Source organism: Trichoderma breve, chromosome 3 (genome assembly GCF_028502605.1).
Source record: "Trichoderma breve strain T069 chromosome 3, whole genome shotgun sequence".
NCBI lineage: Eukaryota > Fungi > Ascomycota > Sordariomycetes > Hypocreales > Hypocreaceae > Trichoderma > Trichoderma breve.
The window spans coordinates 5,462,596-5,480,872 of NC_079234.1; the positions used below are offsets into that span (position 1 = coordinate 5,462,596).

Here is an 18,277-nt window from a genome sequence, read left to right on the forward strand (position 1 = left end):
ATGGCGGACAAGCTCACCCGGTAGGTACCACCGACGAGATACATTAGCTGTCTCTTGCTATGCCAGCTACCGTGTCATGTCGCGGTTTAGAGATATATTCGACTTGTTGCTAACCTGCGGCATCTAGTATCGCCATTGTCAACACCGACAAAGTGAGTTCACGATGAAAATCTGCATGCCCCGCCGATCACCCCGCTATCAGCCAGATATCAGATATGCTGACCCCTGGCCTCTTCGAATAGTGTCGTCCTCGCAAGTGTCGTCAGGAGTGTAAGAAGTCTTGCCCTGTGGTTCGCAGTGGAAAGCTCTGTATCGAAGTCACTCCTGAGTCCCGCCTCGCCTTCATCTCCGAGTCGCTGTGTATTGGTTGCGGTATCTGCCCTAAGAAGTGCCCCTTCGACGCTATTACCATTATCAACCTGCCCACCAACCTCGAGAGCCAGGTCACCCACCGATATGGCCCCAACAGCTTCAAGCTCCACCGTTTGCCCATGCCTCGACCCGGCCAGGTTCTTGGTCTTGTCGGAACCAACGGTATCGGTAAGAGTACCGCGCTGAAGATTCTCAGCGGAAAGCTCAAGCCCAACTTGGGCCGCCACGACAACCCCCCTGACTGGGAGGACGTCATCAAGTACTTCCGTGGTTCCGAACTCCAGAGTAAGTGAACGAAATTTTACCCGTAACAGATTCCATCTCCAAGCGGTATTTTTAACATCGACTTTAGACTACTTCACCAAGCTTCTGGAGGACGATCTCAAGGCTGTTGTCAAGCCCCAGTATGTTGACCAGATCCCCAAGGCTGTCCGTGGCCCGGAGAAGAGCGTCAAGGCTCTTCTCGAGAGCCGCCACACGCTCGGAAACATGTCCGAAGTGACCAGCGTCCTGGAACTGGAGCACATCATGGACCGTGACATCACTCTCCTGTCTGGTGGTGAGCTTCAGCGTTTCGCTATTGGTACTGTTTGCGTCCAGAAGGCCGATGTCTACATGTTTGACGAGCCCTCTTCATATCTCGATGTCAAGCAGCGTCTGAGTGCCGCCAAGATGATCCGTTCGCTGCTCCGTGACGACGACTACGTCATTGTCGTCGAGCACGATCTGTCTGTTCTTGACTACCTCTCCGATTACGTCTGCGTTCTCTACGGAAAGCCTGCCATCTATGGTGTCGTCACCATGCCTCACTCTGTCCGTGAAGGTATCAACATCTTCCTTGATGGTCACATCCCCACAGAGAACTTGCGATTCCGTGACGAGTCTCTTCAGTTCCGTCTCGCCGAGGCTACCGATGACTTCGCCATTGACAAGTCCCGTGCTTTCAACTACCCTGCGATGGAGAAGACACTCGGCAACTTCAAGCTCCGCATTGATGCCGGAGAGTTTACCGATTCCGAGATCATCGTCATGATGGGAGAGAACGGAACTGGCAAGACCACTTTCTGCCGTCTTCTTGCCGGTGCCCTCAAGCCTGATGGCAGGAGCTCTGTTCCTGACATGAAGATCAGCATGAAGCCTCAGACCATTACCCCCAAGTTCGAGGGTACTGTTCGCCAGCTGTTCTTCAAGAAGATCAAGCAAGCCTTCCTGTCTCCTCAGTTCCAGACCGATGTCGTCAAGCCTCTCAAGCTCGATGACTTCATTGATCAGGAAGTCAAGAACCTGTCCGGTGGTGAATTGCAGCGTGTTGCTATTGTTCTTTCTCTGGGCATGCCTGCCGACATCTACCTCATTGATGAGCCCTCTGCCTACCTTGACTCTGAGCAGCGTATCATCGCCTCTCGAGTCATCAAGCGTTTCATCATGCACTCCAAGAAGACTGCCTTTATCGTCGAGCACGATTTCATCATGGCCACCTATCTTGCTGATCGTGTCATTGTCTTTGACGGCCAGCCCGGTATTAACTCCCACGCCAACAGGCCCGAGTCCCTCCTCACCGGCTGCAACACCTTCTTGAAGAACCTGGATGTCACTTTCCGTCGTGACCCAAGCAACTTCCGTCCTCGTATCAACAAGCTCGGCTCTCAGCTCGACCAGGAGCAGAAGATGAGCGGCAACTTCGTAAGTGGCATAGACCTAACACTTTGTATGTTTTTTATACTAACATTTCCATTTTACAGTTCTTCTTGGAGGAGAAGCCCGAAGAAAGTGCTTGAAAAGGGCAACCACGATCAGAACCAACGTGATGCATTTCCAGACGTTTGTGGTATCCATTCTTGCGCTCCGCTTGTAATTCGCATAGATGGAGGCGACCATGAGGTTGGACTACAGATGGACGGCGTCAGCGAGGATGACGACCCAGATGAGTGACAATGGCGACGGCAGCCTATCCCCTGTTGTCTGGTCCTGCGGGAAATTTGCTTGAAGGCGGTCCATTACGCGTGTATATAACCACCGACCTGAAACACTTCTGCAGATGGAGGGACAATGGATCAAGCAGGATGACTGTCGTCAGGTTTCCTACCTCGCGGGAAACTCTTTCATAGCTACCTGTCAAGTTACAGAATAAAAGAAATTGATTTGGATCGTTACAATATTGATTTGTACAGATACATAACAGAGATGTGTGAAAGCAGAGAAGAGAGAGAAAGACTTTTTCTTCAGCTATCTTAAAATTGGTTAATATACCCTGATACAACAGTAATTACACGAAGCTATTCTCGTAAACAAGCCTGTCCTGACTACGACGTTCAGATCTAGTCATTTGTTTGAAAGCTACATAAAATTTTCTTACATTCCGGAGATGGGGGGATAAAAAAGCGGCGAAAGAAGTCCAGCAATACAAGTAAAGAAAAGCTTACTAGCCAGACAAGAGCAGAGAGGGAGGGTAGAGAGCAATCGGGCTCGAGGACTCGATTATTCTTCAATCTCACCCTCTTCGCTGCCGCTTCGAACATCCTTGGCTGGTTCTGGGGTCCTGTTGCGTTGACGTCCATCACGAGGGGGGGAACGCTCACGTGATCGATCTCTCCTGAGTCTCTGTACGAATGTGTGAGAAGAAACGGCTTCAATAAGAATGTGAAATATGGTGGTTGTACACGTACCTTTGAATCCCGGGAATCCCGGCGGGCATAATCGTCTTCCTCTTCCTGTCGACGACGTCGAGGAGCTGCTGGGCGTTCATCTCCATAGGGGAGCTCATCATACGAACCTCGGTCGGCGCGACGGCGATAGAGACGTTCTCTCTCATCCTCCCGGTCTCTGCGCTCGCGATCATAGAAGGCGTCGTCATCGCGCCTGGGACGGGGGGGACGATCCAGGTCACGATCTCGGTCGCGTTCACGATCGCGTTCACGATCTCGTTCACGGCGTGATGGCGGGGGCGAAAGTCGACCACGGTCAGTCGATAAGAGGTTCTCTGCCATGGTCGACTTGCGATGGTTTCGCTCACGCTCAGCAATCGCCTTTCGCCGGTCTGCCTCGTACGCGTCGGGCTCCGGACTACGGCTGCGCCGACCGCCACGGCCACCAACACGATGTGAACGCTCGCCACGAGATCGATCCCTTTCACGCCTCGAGACCTCTCTTTCGATAGAGGGTCGTTCGTGGCGTCGGTAGGCACGATCGGCTTCATCCTTCTCGCGTAACCTGCGGAGATGTTTTTCAAAGGCACTTCGGCGGAACTCTTCCGAAGTGACTGCTTGGAATTCGTCTGATTTCAGTAGTCTAGGTCGTACCTTTTCATAAGTATCGCTCAGCGCGACTGGCGGCTCGAGACGCTTAATATAAGCACGAAGATCATCAATGGCCCGACGTTGCTGTCGATCCGGTTGTCTCTCATCTTCGCGCTTCGAGGCGCGCTTCTCACGCAGCTGATAAGGAGAAACATGTTAGCACGGACTGAAGATCTAGAGAACAGGAGGGGGCTATATCTTACGCGATTGAAAATAAGTTCGAGCGTGTCACGATCAATGTTAGCCGTACGGTGATCATCTTTCATGATGGACAGAAATTCCTCAAGATCACTAGTTGGGGTGAGTTCAAACCGCTTATCCTATCGAACGAGTCAGTATGCATCACGTCAAGAGGATAAACCAAAATAACCTACTTCGAGGACATCGAGCACATCATTTCGTGGACCGCGCAGCGACCGCTCTTCCTCTTCCACCACGTCCCAAAAGAGCTCTTGAGGGGTAGATCCGACCTGACCAACCATGTTGAGGTAGCGTTCGTCGTTTTCAATAAGAGGAATAACCTGACTCCATTTGGTGCCAGCATTGATCTTGCCGTCCTTGCGGAGAGAGTCTAGCAGGGATTTAAAAGCATCTCTGGCCTTGCGTTCCTTGCGGAATCTTCGACTCTTCTCCTCCTGTTTAGACTCAATGAAGGCTCGCTCTAAACCTTTCATGTGATTTTGGAAAGCAGTCAATATGTCAAATTGACTGAGGGTTCTATACTTTTCATTTTCTTGGAGGGTCGGGGTGCCAGAGATGATGTCTCTAGCATCCGCCCAGCGAGTGTATGGCTCGAGATTGAGCTTGGGGAGCAAGTCGATCAGGCCATCCATGGCACTCTTCTTCTGGCTAGCCTGCTGTTCTTTGTGAGCCTTCTTAAGACCGATGATATACTCCTCGAAGAGCTGGCGACGCTCGTCCTCATCATTAGTGGAACGGAAAATGGTCTCTCCTTCGATCATAGGTCTAGCCGTCTTCCATCGAGTGTAGTGGGTGATTTCGGGGTGCCGCTTCAGCATCGTCTCGAAGTCACCACGCAATTTGGTCAGCCTCTCTTTGGCACGCTCTTTGTCTTGGAGGATGACGTCCTGGCAGTACTTCTCGAAGGCATCTTTTCTGTCTTTTGGGTCCCTGATAGCACGAAACTGGGGATCCCGAGCAATGGCACGAACGGTCTGCTCCCAAGTCCAGTCTGGCTGGACGCCGCTTCGTTTCAGCAGTTTAACAAAAGCTGCTTCGGCCTCTTCGAGAGTGGCGTATTCCGGATCATTCGTGGCGGGGACGAAGGCTTGCTGTGACTTGGAATCATTTCCATATGTCAACTGGCGAGATTCGGGATAGGGTTCTCGATTGTCACGGGAATCGCGAGCATCGCGGGAATCGCGTTGATAGTCATGTCCTGCAGCTGGATAACCGCCACCCTGTGCGTATGGAGTAGTCTGGGGAACGGGGTTGCTCGGCCCACCAGTCGAACCTAGAGCCTTCTTGAATGCTTCGGGCATTTCCCAAGAGCTCTGTTGCGTCTCGGTATTGTACCAATACTTGCGACCCCCCTCTGCGGTATACTCTTTCCATGGCTGGGACTGCAGAGCGCGCTGTTGGAAAAAAAGAGATAGCGTTAGCATCATCGAGCTTAAGCGGTACCAGGTGGCTCGAATAAGGCACGCTGGAAACAGAAAGATACAACTCACCTCTGCCGCGCTCATCATCTCCTCCGGCTTGGTCCATTGCGTCACCTTGGTCACATTGTTGTAATAGTAGGCCCGGCCTTCTGGCGTCTTGTGCTCTTGCCAGGCCGAAGCCGGCTGAGGGAAAGGAGGCGCGAAGCCGTTCATCCTGCAGGCGCTGGAGATTGTGCCCTGAAGCGTCGTTCAAGAGTAGATTCTCGCGATCAAAGTCTCGGGCACGCCTCAATGAGCGCGGGCGACGGCGATGGCGGAGTCGATGCTGGCCTGAAGCTGTTGTCGTACCAAAATTTTGAACCAAGCTTGGGTACAGCAATGGCGCGAGACACGCATCTTTCCAGCGTGCACGGACCACATCGGGGAGTTCTTATGCAACTAACCGGGTTCCGCATAACCGGGGCTGCAGCTGGGCCCTGTAGTGGCTTATCAGGGGGGCTGGAGAGAGTCTATCAACGCTGGAGCTTAGTGAGCTGGTCATTTCATTATTACTGCCAGCCTACCATTAATTACTATTGTATTATTATATCTTATAATTCATGAAGAGAGGACGAACACCTATTATAATTATATACATGAGACCATAACGAACCTCCTTATTTTTCTTTTTGTTCCGTCATGTCAGCTCGCAATCCTTCCACGCCCGGACAGCTGACTCCTGTTCAACTAACCATATCCACCACCAATGCGGCAACCGACCTCATCAACAACTCTTACCTGACATATCTCGTTCCGGCTGAGACCAACATTGACTTGGAAAAGGCACTTGAAGGCTTTGATAGCTCCAAGACCGTATCTGAACTAATAGAGCAAAGAGACACGTTATTTTTTGGTATGGAACCGGCAACCAGCTCAACCTCACCGCTCATGAAACCAAGTCACTAACATGGACTCACATGAAAGATGAAACTGTTGATGTCCTGCTTGTTCTCAAGACGCCATGGCTCCCGCGGAAAGAGTTGGACTACCATCTTAGTAGGATAAGTATATCGCTAGAAGCTCAGGTAGCCAATGGCAGTGTCCCTGGCCGCGACTCTCCCAACTCTTCTGAGAGCATCTTCAGTGGGAGGCTAAAGGAGACAAAGAAGCCCTTCGTCATCGAGGACAAGAGGGAATACGGGAGCGATGTCGAGGATGAGGAGGAAGAAGAAGAGCCGCGGTTTGTGTACGCCATGTGGAAGCTACCCGTGCTCCTCATAAGGCCCCGAATGCGCCTACACAGTCCGGCCGTCGTCTTCTCGGCGTCCGCGAGCCTCGACCCGGATCTCTGGACCGAACCCGTCGCCCCAGACGTCGGCTATCTTCCAAGCGGACTGCCGTCTGGCTTCAACCTGCTCGAGTCTTTCAGCAACGACTTTGCCCTGAATGGCGTCAAGCCGCGACTGTCGGCGCTGCGAGTATCGAGAGTGGCCCCCGTCACGCGGCAGCAAGACTTCATGACACGCCTCCGGACACTGCCCCAGCTGAGCATCAAGGTCTTCCCAGTCTTGCATACGAGAATAAGATTCTCTCGCCCCAACACGATACCCCTGAGCCGGAGCATCGTTGCCCTCCTGGAAATAGACTTTACCTCCCACTTTGAATGCGAGGCTCTCCTGAACAGCATCCGACTTACATCCCCCAACGGCACCGTCGAGAACCTCAATGACGAAGCCGGCCTCAGCCTCCCCCTCAGCTGCGTCTCGCACGACCACATCACGCTCCTCTACCACATCCAACCCCAGCAAACCGAGACCACCCTCCCCAGAGACACCTCGGGAAGCCTCGAAATCTCCATCGCCGCCTCCGTCCTCGTCATCCCGGGCGTCTGCACCCCTAGCCTCACCATGAGCTGGACCACCGCCCTCGACTTCTCCCTGCCCGTCAACCCCAGCTTCGGCACCGCCTCGGAATCCGGCATCCAGCGCGCCCACCGCCCGACGCAGCTCTCCATCGGCAGCGTCGCCCAGGTCATCACCCACCTGAAATCCCCCTCGGCCATCCGTCCAGACGCCCTCCCCACGCTGGAAGCCTCCACGAACCGCACCGAGGCCTCCATACCCGACCTCGGCATCACAATGTCCTTCACCGCGCCCTCGACGCCCGTCCACCCGGGCGACATCTTCTCCTGGACCGTCTACGTCGTCAACCGCTCCTCCGACAAGGCCAACAACACCCGCCCGCCGCGCAAGCTCGCCCTCGTCGCCGTGCCCAAGCGCCGACGCGCCGAGGTTCGTCCAATCCGGCCCCCGTCCAGCAGCGGCCGGCGCCGCGGGGACAAGGAAATCGCAGACGCCGTGCTGGACGAGAACGTGATCCACGCATTGCAGAAGAGCGCCACGCTCGAGACATCAGAGCTCATCTGCCTCAGTGCCGATACGCGTGTTGGCCCCGTGGCACCGGGTGCATGCCACGTCGTAGAGCTGCAGTTTCTTGCATTACAAGAGGGTGTTGTCGGCCTCGAAGCCATCCGGGTCGTTGACTTGGGATCACAAGAGCACGTCGATATTGGAGACTTACCAACCATGATAGTAGAACCCTTGGCGGCGGCCGCCTGAATTTAGCAACAAATCTTTTCATCTCATGCTCTATCTTGCTACGACCATGCTAATGATGTATACAAAATAATGCCTTCATGGGCATGATGCCCATGTGTAACGAATACTTGTTTCATGCCAACTGTTCCATAGTGCTTCATAACGCCGTTGCCACACGCCCTGCGCTGTCTTTTCCACTGAAACCCCCCAAAAGAAAAGAAGTCATTGATACTCAGTACAGTAACACCCCAGGGATATAATAGTATAATGCATGTAATCACTATGCTCGCCAGAACGCATAAGAAATTTCCCATTTCATAAATCATCAAAGTCGTCATCCCATCCAAGTCTCTCAAAAATAGACACGCTCTTCCCCTTTGGCTCCTGCGATTTTGTCTGAGGAGTAGCATATAAATCAAGCCGCTGCTGTGTGCTTTTCTTGATCGGCGTCTCAATCAAGTCGGGAGCTTCATATCTGGTTCTCGCAGGTTTAACCACGCTATCCGTTACAACGAAATCTTCAGGCGCCCGCGTTCTCTGTATGGCGGGAGAGGAAGGAGGATATGCTGGCTGTTCATTTAACGGTCGGCGTAGGAAGCTGGGCTTCGCCGAAGCCTTCGTCGGTGTGTCGCCTATTGCATCCATCACTGGAGATGGGCTGCGCTTATACAGCTCCCTGAGAGCAGGTTTCTTGCCTGTAGATGGAACAAAGGCCGTCACACTAGATGGGGGGATTAATTCATCAAAACCTTCAGAGAATATTCGGCTCTCTGCCTTCTTGGCCGGCATCATGTTCTTGAACCGATTATTTGCTGGTGTGGCCTTAACCTGAATAGCTGAAGCCGGAATGCTCCTCGGGGGTGCTCTTTTCGGTTCTGAGACAGTTCGTTAGCACTTTGTTCATGTTGCAAATTGGGGGAGTTGAATTACTCTTGATGGCCAAATTGGCCGACGTTCTACGCTCATCTGCCTCCGCCATTGCCTTGCTTACAACCTCTCGATTGGGCTTCCTCAAGGCAGAAATGGCCTCCTTAAGCTCAGCATCCACCTCAGCCTTTTTACTAGCTCTGGCATCAAACAGGTTGTTCATGCTGCTGCTTCGGGACAGTGAATGGGCCCTTCTCTGAGAGTCGGGAAGCAATGACATGGGCCCTGACAAATCCAAGCTCTCCCGCTTAACAGTCGGAAGGGTGGTAGAGGTGGCTGACCGCAAAAGGGCGATGGCGTTACTGGGACCCCTCGAGATACTTCTTCGGTTCTGCTGTTCCGTAGAGAGGGCGCGCTGCAGCGTCTTGCGGGCGTTCGGGGGCTGAGGCCGCTTAGCTGCAGCACCAGGCCTCTGGTCTCGCAGGCCTGAAGGCTTCTTCATAGCCCTGGACTTTGCCGGGGCTATAATCACAGGACCTCCAAGTTTCCGGTTGATTGAGTCGCAAAGATCAGGCAAGCGTGCAGAAAAACTAATTGAGGGTTAGTGTCCAACTATATCAAGGAGTTGATACCAAGTCTTACAAAGGTACAATAACATCGACGCAAAAGTCTCTCAAAGGTTCGGACGATGCTTTCTTTTCCAGGCTACCGTCCAGCGGCGTTTGCAAAGACGGTGCGTCTTCAAGCAGCAGCTGCTCATCGCTCGCCGTTGATTGCCAGATAGTTAGCCGATCAGCGTGGACATCCAGCAGCACTGGAAGATTGTGCTTGTTTCTCTTCTTCGGTTGAGGGTGCAGAGCATTCTCCAACAGGTCCCCAGAATCGGCAGCTCCAGGCAGGGTGGGCAGAATCGCCTCGCCGCTTTCACCAGCAGCCTTGAGAGGTTCCAGAGCAAGGATTTCCATGATGAGGATCATTTGCAGCTTAGTCTCCCTTGTCCGCAGGATGGAAACATGAGACTTGACTTGTGACGAGGTGATGGCAGCCTCATCATTTGGCTCTGGCTTGTTCGCAGCCCACCACCGCATAACGTTTTCATCCTCCAGCGGATATAGCCCACTCTTGCCAAGCTTCATCTTCTTGGGCTTGCGCTTGCGCCTGCGACCTTCATCGGAACTCTCAATCCGGTCCTTCAGCTTGGTAATAATCTCAGGAATTGTTTCGCGATACTTTTTGTCGATCTGGACGGTTGTGAGGATGAGACTTTTCAAGAATTCGATCAGATCGGCCATGTCCAGGTTCGATTCCAAATCTAAGTGGAAAGTCGATCGAGCTCGTGATAGTGGTCCTTTGGCAAAGTACGCAAGGGATCCCTGCGTCCGTGTGAGCAGCCATCAACAGTACAATAGCTCCGTACATATATGCGACCTACCATGGATTTGTACAGCGCATCGAAATAATGAGTTCTGATGCTGTCAAAAATATCGTCTGCACCCTGAACTATGGGAGCGGGGTTGGCTTGGTCCTCAGATCCCGGCAGCGGAAGCTGTTCCAAACTCAAGTCGGGTGACGGTAGCTGTGACAGCAATGATTCGGGTTCCAGTGATTCTTCTTCTTTGGCCAAGATTCCCACAGTCGAAACAGACTGGGATCTCACACGCTTCCTCATTTGCGACTGGATGGCTTCGATGGCAGCCCTCTTCTTCTTCTGTTCGACATGCAGCTGAGGGGTTGTAAGTGCTTCGATATCGGGGCGCTCGACTCGCTCCGTCTTCACGGGAGAAAGGCGCTCATATCTGACGGCTGTGGCATTTTGCGCCAGGCTTTCCAAGTCCGCCCATGACCCCAGCTTGCAAAGTACGTACAGCCCATTGGATTGTCGCTCCAAGGCGTAGGTGGTACCCCTCAATTCATTGCGCGCGATGAGCACAATGGGCGCGGGGCCCAGCCGGCTTTCGAGATCGAGAATATGGATGTAGGATTCGTAAAACCGAGACTGGGGGAAATCGCCGTTGGAAGCTGCAAAGTCTATATAGGCCAGCGGCAGGTGTTCGCGAGGCAGAAGCATCAACGGGTGCAGGACGCGGGGCGGGATATGCAAATTAGGTGGATGTGGCTATGGAAAGTCAAGAGCAGTGAGCAAACGCAGCGGTGCGAGACTTGGGGTGAACTTGATTCACCTTTACAGCAATTGATGGCTTGAGCAGCTGCTCCATGGTGACGGCCACTCCCGACTTCCTCGCATCGCGGCGCGGCGAAGAAGCTTCATCTTGGCGATTCAAGCTGCCTTCGGAAGTGGGCGTCAAGATGCCGGACCGCGCACGCGACGCGTCTTCAAAGGCGTCGAGGAACGCGGACGAGGACATGGAGAGCTGGCGATCATTCACGATCTGGCATTATCAAAGGAGGAAGCAAGCTTATAAGGGAGCAGAGAAAGGAAATGCAATAAAGATGCCGCCAGAAACACGCACAAAGGGAGCCTCGATCACTTCTCAGACGCCTTATCGAAGGGATGTTGTTCTGCCCTTTCTTCATTAAGAAGAGGTGGGGCTGCTGCAAAGCGCGTTACGTGCTCTTCGCTAAACAGAAGCTAAGGATTAAGGCTGTGACGTCGTTCCCTTAGATTCCTTTTTTCTTCATCTATTTTCTGCACCCATGTAACCTGTAACCCTGACCCTGGAAGCTGTATGAGTACATACGTAAATTCACACCCGACCTTCTTTTCTTTTTCACTCGCATTTTTCTCATGTACAAAGTTGGATGCATACCAATTCCGTTTAGTAGTAGTTTAGAAACTTGATTTAGTGAGGTTGTTCAGCCGTTCCTAGTGGCGCAAACCTTTTGACAAACCGTTGAACCAGACTCAGCTCGTGGTGGCTATCAACTGGGAAGTCATTGATTGGCTGTTTTTTCGATTGACTTTGAGACTGCGGCATCAGCCGACCTATTTGCCCAAGGTCGAGTAATGTCACCTACCTTACCACCAATGTACCTAGTCAGACAGCTTAGGGGAGTGCATCGACGCAATGGTCGATATAAGAAATCCTGTGTGTAACTGGCGAATATATCTACAAGTAGTAGGCATCTTAGTACCTGCCTGTTCCAAGTTATAACGCCGAGTTTACGTTGGTCAGTAAGCGCCGAAGTCGGATATGATACCACATACACACAGAAGAGGAAGCTTATACTGCACTTTGGTATAGATATCATAGGTATTTTGCCATTATTCAACTGCAAAAAGGCCACGTAGTATGCGTAGTTATCTCGTCCTACTCCTAATCACTTCTAACCCTGGGGTATTTCAGTCCCAATCCCACGCCAGAGCGCCAAACATGGACAGAGATGTCCCCAATGGGGGCACCAAACAATCAGGATCCAGTAGTACCGGAGTCATAACAAAGGAAAATACAAATCTCCCACCATAAAACTGCTTCCATAACTCAAAATTTAGAATCCAAAATGCCGCTCCCCATACAGTACAGTCCAATGCTAATGTATATGCAAACCGCTAGACCAAGCTTTAAAAAGAAAAGAGTAAACAAAGGAAAATAACAGCCAGTGCTGTTTATAGTATACAGAATTGCAAGCACAATTTTCAAATGAGAGCATGCAATATGGGCATGTAGCCAGATGTAGAAGAAACTGAGACGAACTTTGCGCATCCAGCTCTGGGTAGTGTTTTGTTTGCTTGTCCAAAATCAAAGCATGTTCATAGATGAGGTATAGGGAATGGCAAACTCTGGTGCCGACTCGCCACTGTGTGGTGAAAAGGACCAGTTATAGTCTGAGTTGTCTGCATAGCCGGAGAAGTAACCAGCACCCATTTGGTAAGGAAACATGGGGGTTGTGGGCTGGCTGGAGCAGGCCTTGATACTAGCATCGTAGTCCGCTGCCGTTCCGTGAATTGATCCATCAAGATCGTCGGAAAATGATCTTGCGCCAAAGTTGCCCATGGTGTAGGAGGCACCATTGTTATTGAACACAAAGTTCTCCAAAAAGGCGGGTGTCGTCGGCGGCGTGCGCAATGTAGGATCTTGAACCAGGGCTGACGACGAGTATTTGGTAGTCAGGGGGAACAGGCCTCCGTTGGCGTTTTGTGCCTCTGTGACGACGGGGGTGTTTGGCGTGGGCGGCGCCGCTGAGCCAGGGGCCATTGGTGAGCGATTTCTTTGGAAAAAGGGGCTGCGTGGTGTGGCAGCAGAGGCAGACGACTTGCGAACTCGTCCTGCTCCTGTGGAAACAACTCGACGCATGGAAGCAACCTGCTCAGAGCGTCTAGCGGTATCAATGCCAGTTCTGGGGCCGCCCGAGAAGCTTCGAGGGCCATTGAACAATAGCTGAGGAGTTTGACGGTTGCGGCGAGAGGCGATGTCTGCCGGGCAGGGGGATTTGAGCTGCCTGCTGGGGCTGCTCGGGATGCCAGTCTGATCCAAGAAGGCTGTTATCCGCTCAAGATCCATCTCCTGGTATTCGTTGGCATACTCGTCGGAAGTGTTTTCGATAGAGAGCATCGTGTCCAAGGCGGACACATTGGCGAAAGACATGTCGGTTACGGCCGCGGGAGAGGGAGACTCTACCTTGACGGCATCATCTTCGGTGTTCGCACGGTGGAAGACGAGAGAAGACGCAGAGCCGAGATGGGGGGTAACAGGCGGTGTTGTCCCGTAAGCATCGGTGGAGCTCCCAGATGCTGTCGAGAGCTGAGAAGGGGCATCTGGGGACTGCTCTTTGGCTTGCGAGGCCTGTCGCGGCTCGGGAAAGGGAGCAGAAGAAGCAACTAGGTCACGCTTACGATCAGAGCCCTGCAGGCCCATCTCTCCGCCTGTCCTTTCTTTTTCGGCTCGTTGTCTAGCCTCGTACTCTCGAATGTTGTTCTCCTTCTTTTCTCGTGCCCGCCTGTTTTGAAACCAGTTCTAGCTAATGGTCAGCAAACTGCAATGTAGATGTATATGTATACATATTCGTATTCATATAATTGTCAATGGGGAACAGGTTTAATTACATTGATTCGTGCATGGTCAACCCTCATGCTCTCGGCCAAGGCCTTCTTTGTGCTGCTGTTGGGCTTGTGGTTTTTCTGGAACTCGGCCTCAAGAACTTCCACCTCCTCCTTTGAAAGTCGCGGCTTTGATTCCGTTGTTCGCGACATTTGCTGGTTGTGAACAAGATGGTTATGTTGTGCCTGGTAGGCTTTCATAGATTCCGCCAGGAATGGATACTCTGGGATCTGAGCATATTGTGTATAGTCGTCAGCGGCAGCGACGGAATAGGTCCAAGCCGGCCACTCCGATTGAGAATGGTGAACCATGGTTTCTGTTGAGGGACCACACGAGGCGTGGTAAGTTTGATGACGATTATGCTCCAGCTTGAGACTTGCGTAATCTGGTTAACGCCAAAGTCGGTTATGCGCTGTAAATGTGGCAGGACGCCGAGGTGTAGACTCAGATTGGAATCGAGGAATGGCAAGCAATGGTCGTTTGGTTTATATAAATGGGAATGCTGCCGGCGGCGAGGGGTAGATGAGGACGATCCTCGGGAGTGAAATGGTATCAATTGCGATGGTGACGACGAAGAGAAAAATTAAGAGGAAGAAGGAGAAGGGGTTATTGAGACAAGGGCTTTTCCTGAACTTTGTTTCCAGGTTACTCTGTTCGGCCTTGTTAAGGGGATTTGTCGTCGTCGGAGCAAGCGGGCAGAAACATTGAGGGACAAGATCCGGGAACAGATTCGGAGGGGCGGAGGTAGATACAAGTACTCGCTAGAGGCAGAGGCCCTTGATACGCATCTCTAAACTCGGTAGTGGTGTTGTCGACCCGCCCGCGCATCTGTGGCGGATTTTGGTGTCTCCATGGGCTGCTCCGTACTCGGTACGGTACTGTACTGCGAGTGAGGGCATCACCCCGGTCAGAGACCAGGGGGCAAGGATCAGGGCACAGCACCGATACCCCTGGCACTGAGCCCTGCCACTCCAGGGCAGCAGCAAGCAGCGACGGGGGGTGCATCAGAGCATCAGCTGCGCGTTGGGTGGGCCGGGACTCGCGCTGTGCAGACTTTGGCGCCCAGAGCGCTCGCAGCCTCCAAGGCTAGAGGCTTCGAGGCTAGAGCCACAGCCCAGAGCCATCCAGAGGTCCGGGTCCAGAACCCAGGACAGAGCCCAGCTGGGCATGGCTAGCGTAGGGTGTCGCTGTACGTTCCGACGACCGCCAAAATGGCTGCACAAGTTGCCCGTGGATGCAGAGGCTCGCAGCCGCCACCACGCCAACGTGTGTCGTCGTGTCCGATGCAAGTCTGCGAGTCGCTCTCGGTCTGTGCGGTGGGACTGGGGAAGAAACCGACGGAGGTGCAGCACTGACAGGGCTCCGAGGGGCGTGCGCGAGCATCTAGCCATGAGATTTGATGAGCTTGAGCTCGAGTTCAAGCAAAGTGGACGTGCGCTTGCATAGCGAGTTCTGGTCTGGTGGGATCGCGGCGGGATGCCGCGTGCCTTTCGCGGTAGCCAAGGAAGACGACGAGGGTGCAAACGCGGTCCGTGATGACATGATAATCTCACCGGTGCAAAACCCTTCGAGGCTAGGGAGGACGACAAAACGGGCCTCTAATGAATACCTAGTTAGTTGGCACTCGTACTTGGAGATAGGAGATGCCACAGGGAATCACCTTGATGCTGGCGCTGGAATGTATAAGCACTTATCGGTACTCATACTCATACTCATACTCATACAGGGACGAAAATGCGTCTTTGAGCCGCATGTGCAAACAGTACTTGGCCTGTGTCTGTTCTTTTCAGGTCCGCTCAGGTACCAAATATCCAGTGCATGTACAACATGCCGCCATCATGAAAGCTTCAGCGGAAACTTCCCCATCAAGCATCTCACAGCGGACGGGCGGAGGTGCGTAGGTTTTGCCAATTGGAACATGCGACGGTGTGCCCACACTGAGATTCTGGGCCTTTCAAGTCCAAACTCTGGTGCCAAACTGGTGTCAGATCCACCCAGCACAGCCAGTTTCCCACCACATCCCCTTAAAAGGCTCCCAAGCACAGCAGCTCGCGTGCTGTGGTGCAGCAGGCCATGTCCTTGTCCATCCTGGCTGTCGGTAGGTTCCAGGGCATCGCTCGCTGTAATTGGACACCGCAGGCGGCTGGCTGCCCAGCGTCTGCCCCTAAGACGCAAAGAGACAGGACGGATGGGATGAACCATCCATCAGGTCGGCCAACTAGGCTGGAGATGGCGTTGCAACTGGTACGAATCCTGTGCTGCTGGTGCTGTTGCGAGAATTTGATTTGTGTTTCTGGTGCAAAGATGAAGATGAAGTTCTGTCACAGCAGCCGGTACACAGGCTCGGTACTCTGCAGCCAAGCAGACTGCTCCTTCCTGGTGCAGCTCCTGCCTACCCTGGTTCTTTCCAACATAAGTTGATCTGCCATGAGGGCAACTACTTACCCAGTCCCTAAGATACGGAAGGTACTATGATGAAGGAGAATAATAAATCCCTCTTCGGTGTATCATTATCCGGCCATCAGTCGCTTGCATTATCTGCGTTTTTATCCTAACATCATCTTTCGTGTTCATCCTCGTGTTGATCCCGTTCACCTCACACAACAGCTCGCCGTGAATTTGCGTTGATCATTTCAAGCTAATTTTGCCCACCAAGAGACCGGCTGGTTTTGGCCCGTGGCACCCGGATGCACCCGGTTGGCCCATCCGGACTACCTCTATGTCCTTATCCTCATCTTCCCTTTTTGCCCGCCATTTTGCCCACCATTTTTGCCCACTCCCCTCCCCAGGTTGTGCGTTCTTACGAAGCTCGGCAAAACGAGACAGTACTGTCAAGTATCCTGGGCATACCTCTCCCGAGCCAAGCTTGCCACGCGCCAGAGAAGCGCCGGTGACTGGACTTTGCTACTACGACGGCGCTACACCCCCTGCCACTTTGACTTTAGCCACCAAGATGCAGAGCCTAAAGGAGCTGGGATGGCGGCTGCAAACACAGCCAGTGCTCTGATGCTTCGGGATACAGAAGAGAAGAGGCCAAGGAACGGCTGGAGTGCTCGTAGGTATCAAATCGCCCCAACCATCCCGAGCTGAACTATCGTGTTCAACCATCGAGCCGCCTTTTCCCTGCTAATGAGATTTTCAGGCTAGGTGACGACATTTGATGTTCCTACAGTTGCACAGAAATCAGCCTCGCCTCCCATGTCCGAGTACATTCATGACTAGGAGCTCTCACGATTAGAGTGGACACACACCATGATGCGGAATTTTCACCTCGTGGCACATCCACGCTCCCTATCTCGGCCACCCACCACTCCTCTCTGGCAGCCATTACCCTTCCCCAAAGAGGTTGGATCGGGCTCTCGGAGCCACCAACCCCACCGTTCCGAGCCTCCGTCCGTCGCGGAGCTTTGCCTGTTTCGGGACCATCACACACCTCAGCAGCAGCCTGTCAGTCCTCTATCCTTGCAGGTCTACCCCAGTCGCAGACTCAGGCGAGCCAGCCTAAACCCAGGCTGGGCGCTGTGGCTTTCATCAACCCATTTCGCTTATTTCGGCGCGTTGAGTTGCCATGTTGATTCGTTGTCTGGTCCAGCTTCACAACCACATTTGTCTCAGAACTGCCAAGTACGAGTACAGGTAAGCAGTATCTTTGGCAAAGCGCTTAGCTCCATCATTTTTTTTCTTTCATCTCACCAGAGATGAGATGGTTCCCTTTGAGCTGTCAACTTGGCCTCAACTACCCACCATATACAAGCACGGGAAACCGCCAGAAGATGGAAGACGCCACGAAGCCTAGCGCCGCGGCATTCAAATTTCCATTTCGGTCCCGTCGGTGTCAAATCTCACCAGAGAATCAGTCACGGATAGTTGAAAGCTCTGGTACCTGATTCAATTAACGTCTCGGCTGGCGAATTCGTCTCATCGCTGTGGCATTGTCTCTCTTATGGGACATCTTTAAGTGTAGGTATCTTTTTGGTAAACATCGCTTCGCTGAATTGTCCATGCAGGCATTGGCAAGGATTGTGACAAAGCAGAACGATCTCACGGGATATGGTTAAGCGATAACATCACCGTCATCTACCATTGACAAATTGCTGGACGAGTAACAGGCACTTGTACCACACTAATTCTCCGCATTGTCCTACGGCATCCTCATTGGCGGTGTGTCCAACACCAAAATCAGCTAACTCAGAATAGTAAGCTCCTTTTTCGTTTCCCTCAACTTTGGCGTTTTCAGCTGAGGAAAAACAGCCCGTCACCTACGATGAAGCGCCACCTCTAACTATATCCAATCTAGTGGCCGACTGTGGTTTTACTCTCAGTACGCCCAGGCTCCATTAGAGCTTAGATGATGCGCATCAAATCGCTTGCACAACGTGACGCGGCGCTCAGACCAGGTGCAAGAAGAGTCTGGTCCTGCAACCCCTACCACCCCAATTCAGCTCTGGATCTCTAGCATCCGTGTCCCGGTACGAAAGAGTTCCACGGAGCAGAGCTCCGGACGACGTGTCTCACTCACGTGTATCCTTTCCGGGTCTTGTTTCGGC

At 52.7% G+C, this 18,277-nt stretch overlaps 5 protein-coding genes across 5 annotated transcripts; 2 read left to right on the forward strand and 3 right to left on the reverse strand.

The window, feature by feature from the left end:
- On the forward strand, window positions 1-2,150 carry T069G_06051 (ABC transporter domain-containing protein; the record flags this gene model as incomplete). Its single annotated transcript, XM_056173261.1, has 5 exons — window positions 1-20; window positions 128-152; window positions 243-657; window positions 725-2,055; window positions 2,115-2,150. The coding sequence occupies 5 exons, from the start codon at window positions 1-3 to the stop codon at window positions 2,148-2,150; spliced, it is 1,827 nt and encodes a 608-aa protein (XP_056030119.1).
- Window positions 2,151-2,850: 700 nt separating this feature from the next.
- Window positions 2,851-5,503, reverse strand: T069G_06052 (FF domain-containing protein; the record flags this gene model as incomplete). The annotated part of the gene is made up of 7 exons (XM_056173262.1): window positions 2,851-2,973; window positions 3,039-3,519; window positions 3,583-3,806; window positions 3,872-3,988; window positions 4,043-4,138; window positions 4,190-5,263; window positions 5,360-5,503. The coding sequence occupies 7 exons, from the start codon at window positions 5,501-5,503 to the stop codon at window positions 2,851-2,853; spliced, it is 2,259 nt and encodes a 752-aa protein (XP_056030120.1).
- A 465-nt stretch (window positions 5,504-5,968) lies between these two features.
- On the forward strand, window positions 5,969-7,887 carry T069G_06053 (TRAPP trafficking subunit trs65 domain-containing protein; the record flags this gene model as incomplete). The annotated part of the gene is made up of 2 exons (XM_056173263.1): window positions 5,969-6,182; window positions 6,254-7,887. The coding sequence occupies 2 exons, from the start codon at window positions 5,969-5,971 to the stop codon at window positions 7,885-7,887; spliced, it is 1,848 nt and encodes a 615-aa protein (XP_056030121.1).
- A 294-nt stretch (window positions 7,888-8,181) lies between these two features.
- On the reverse strand, window positions 8,182-11,099 carry T069G_06054 (DNA replication regulator SLD3 domain-containing protein; the record flags this gene model as incomplete). The annotated part of the gene is made up of 6 exons (XM_056173264.1): window positions 8,182-8,741; window positions 8,797-9,323; window positions 9,376-10,106; window positions 10,166-10,309; window positions 10,367-10,849; window positions 10,914-11,099. 6 exons carry the CDS (start codon window positions 11,097-11,099, stop codon window positions 8,182-8,184), a joined length of 2,631 nt encoding a protein of 876 aa, XP_056030122.1.
- A 1,332-nt stretch (window positions 11,100-12,431) lies between these two features.
- On the reverse strand, window positions 12,432-14,041 carry T069G_06055 (homeobox domain-containing protein; the record flags this gene model as incomplete). Its single annotated transcript, XM_056173265.1, has 2 exons — window positions 12,432-13,646; window positions 13,736-14,041. The coding sequence occupies 2 exons, from the start codon at window positions 14,039-14,041 to the stop codon at window positions 12,432-12,434; spliced, it is 1,521 nt and encodes a 506-aa protein (XP_056030123.1).
- Between the last annotated feature and the right edge of the window lie 4,236 nt (window positions 14,042-18,277).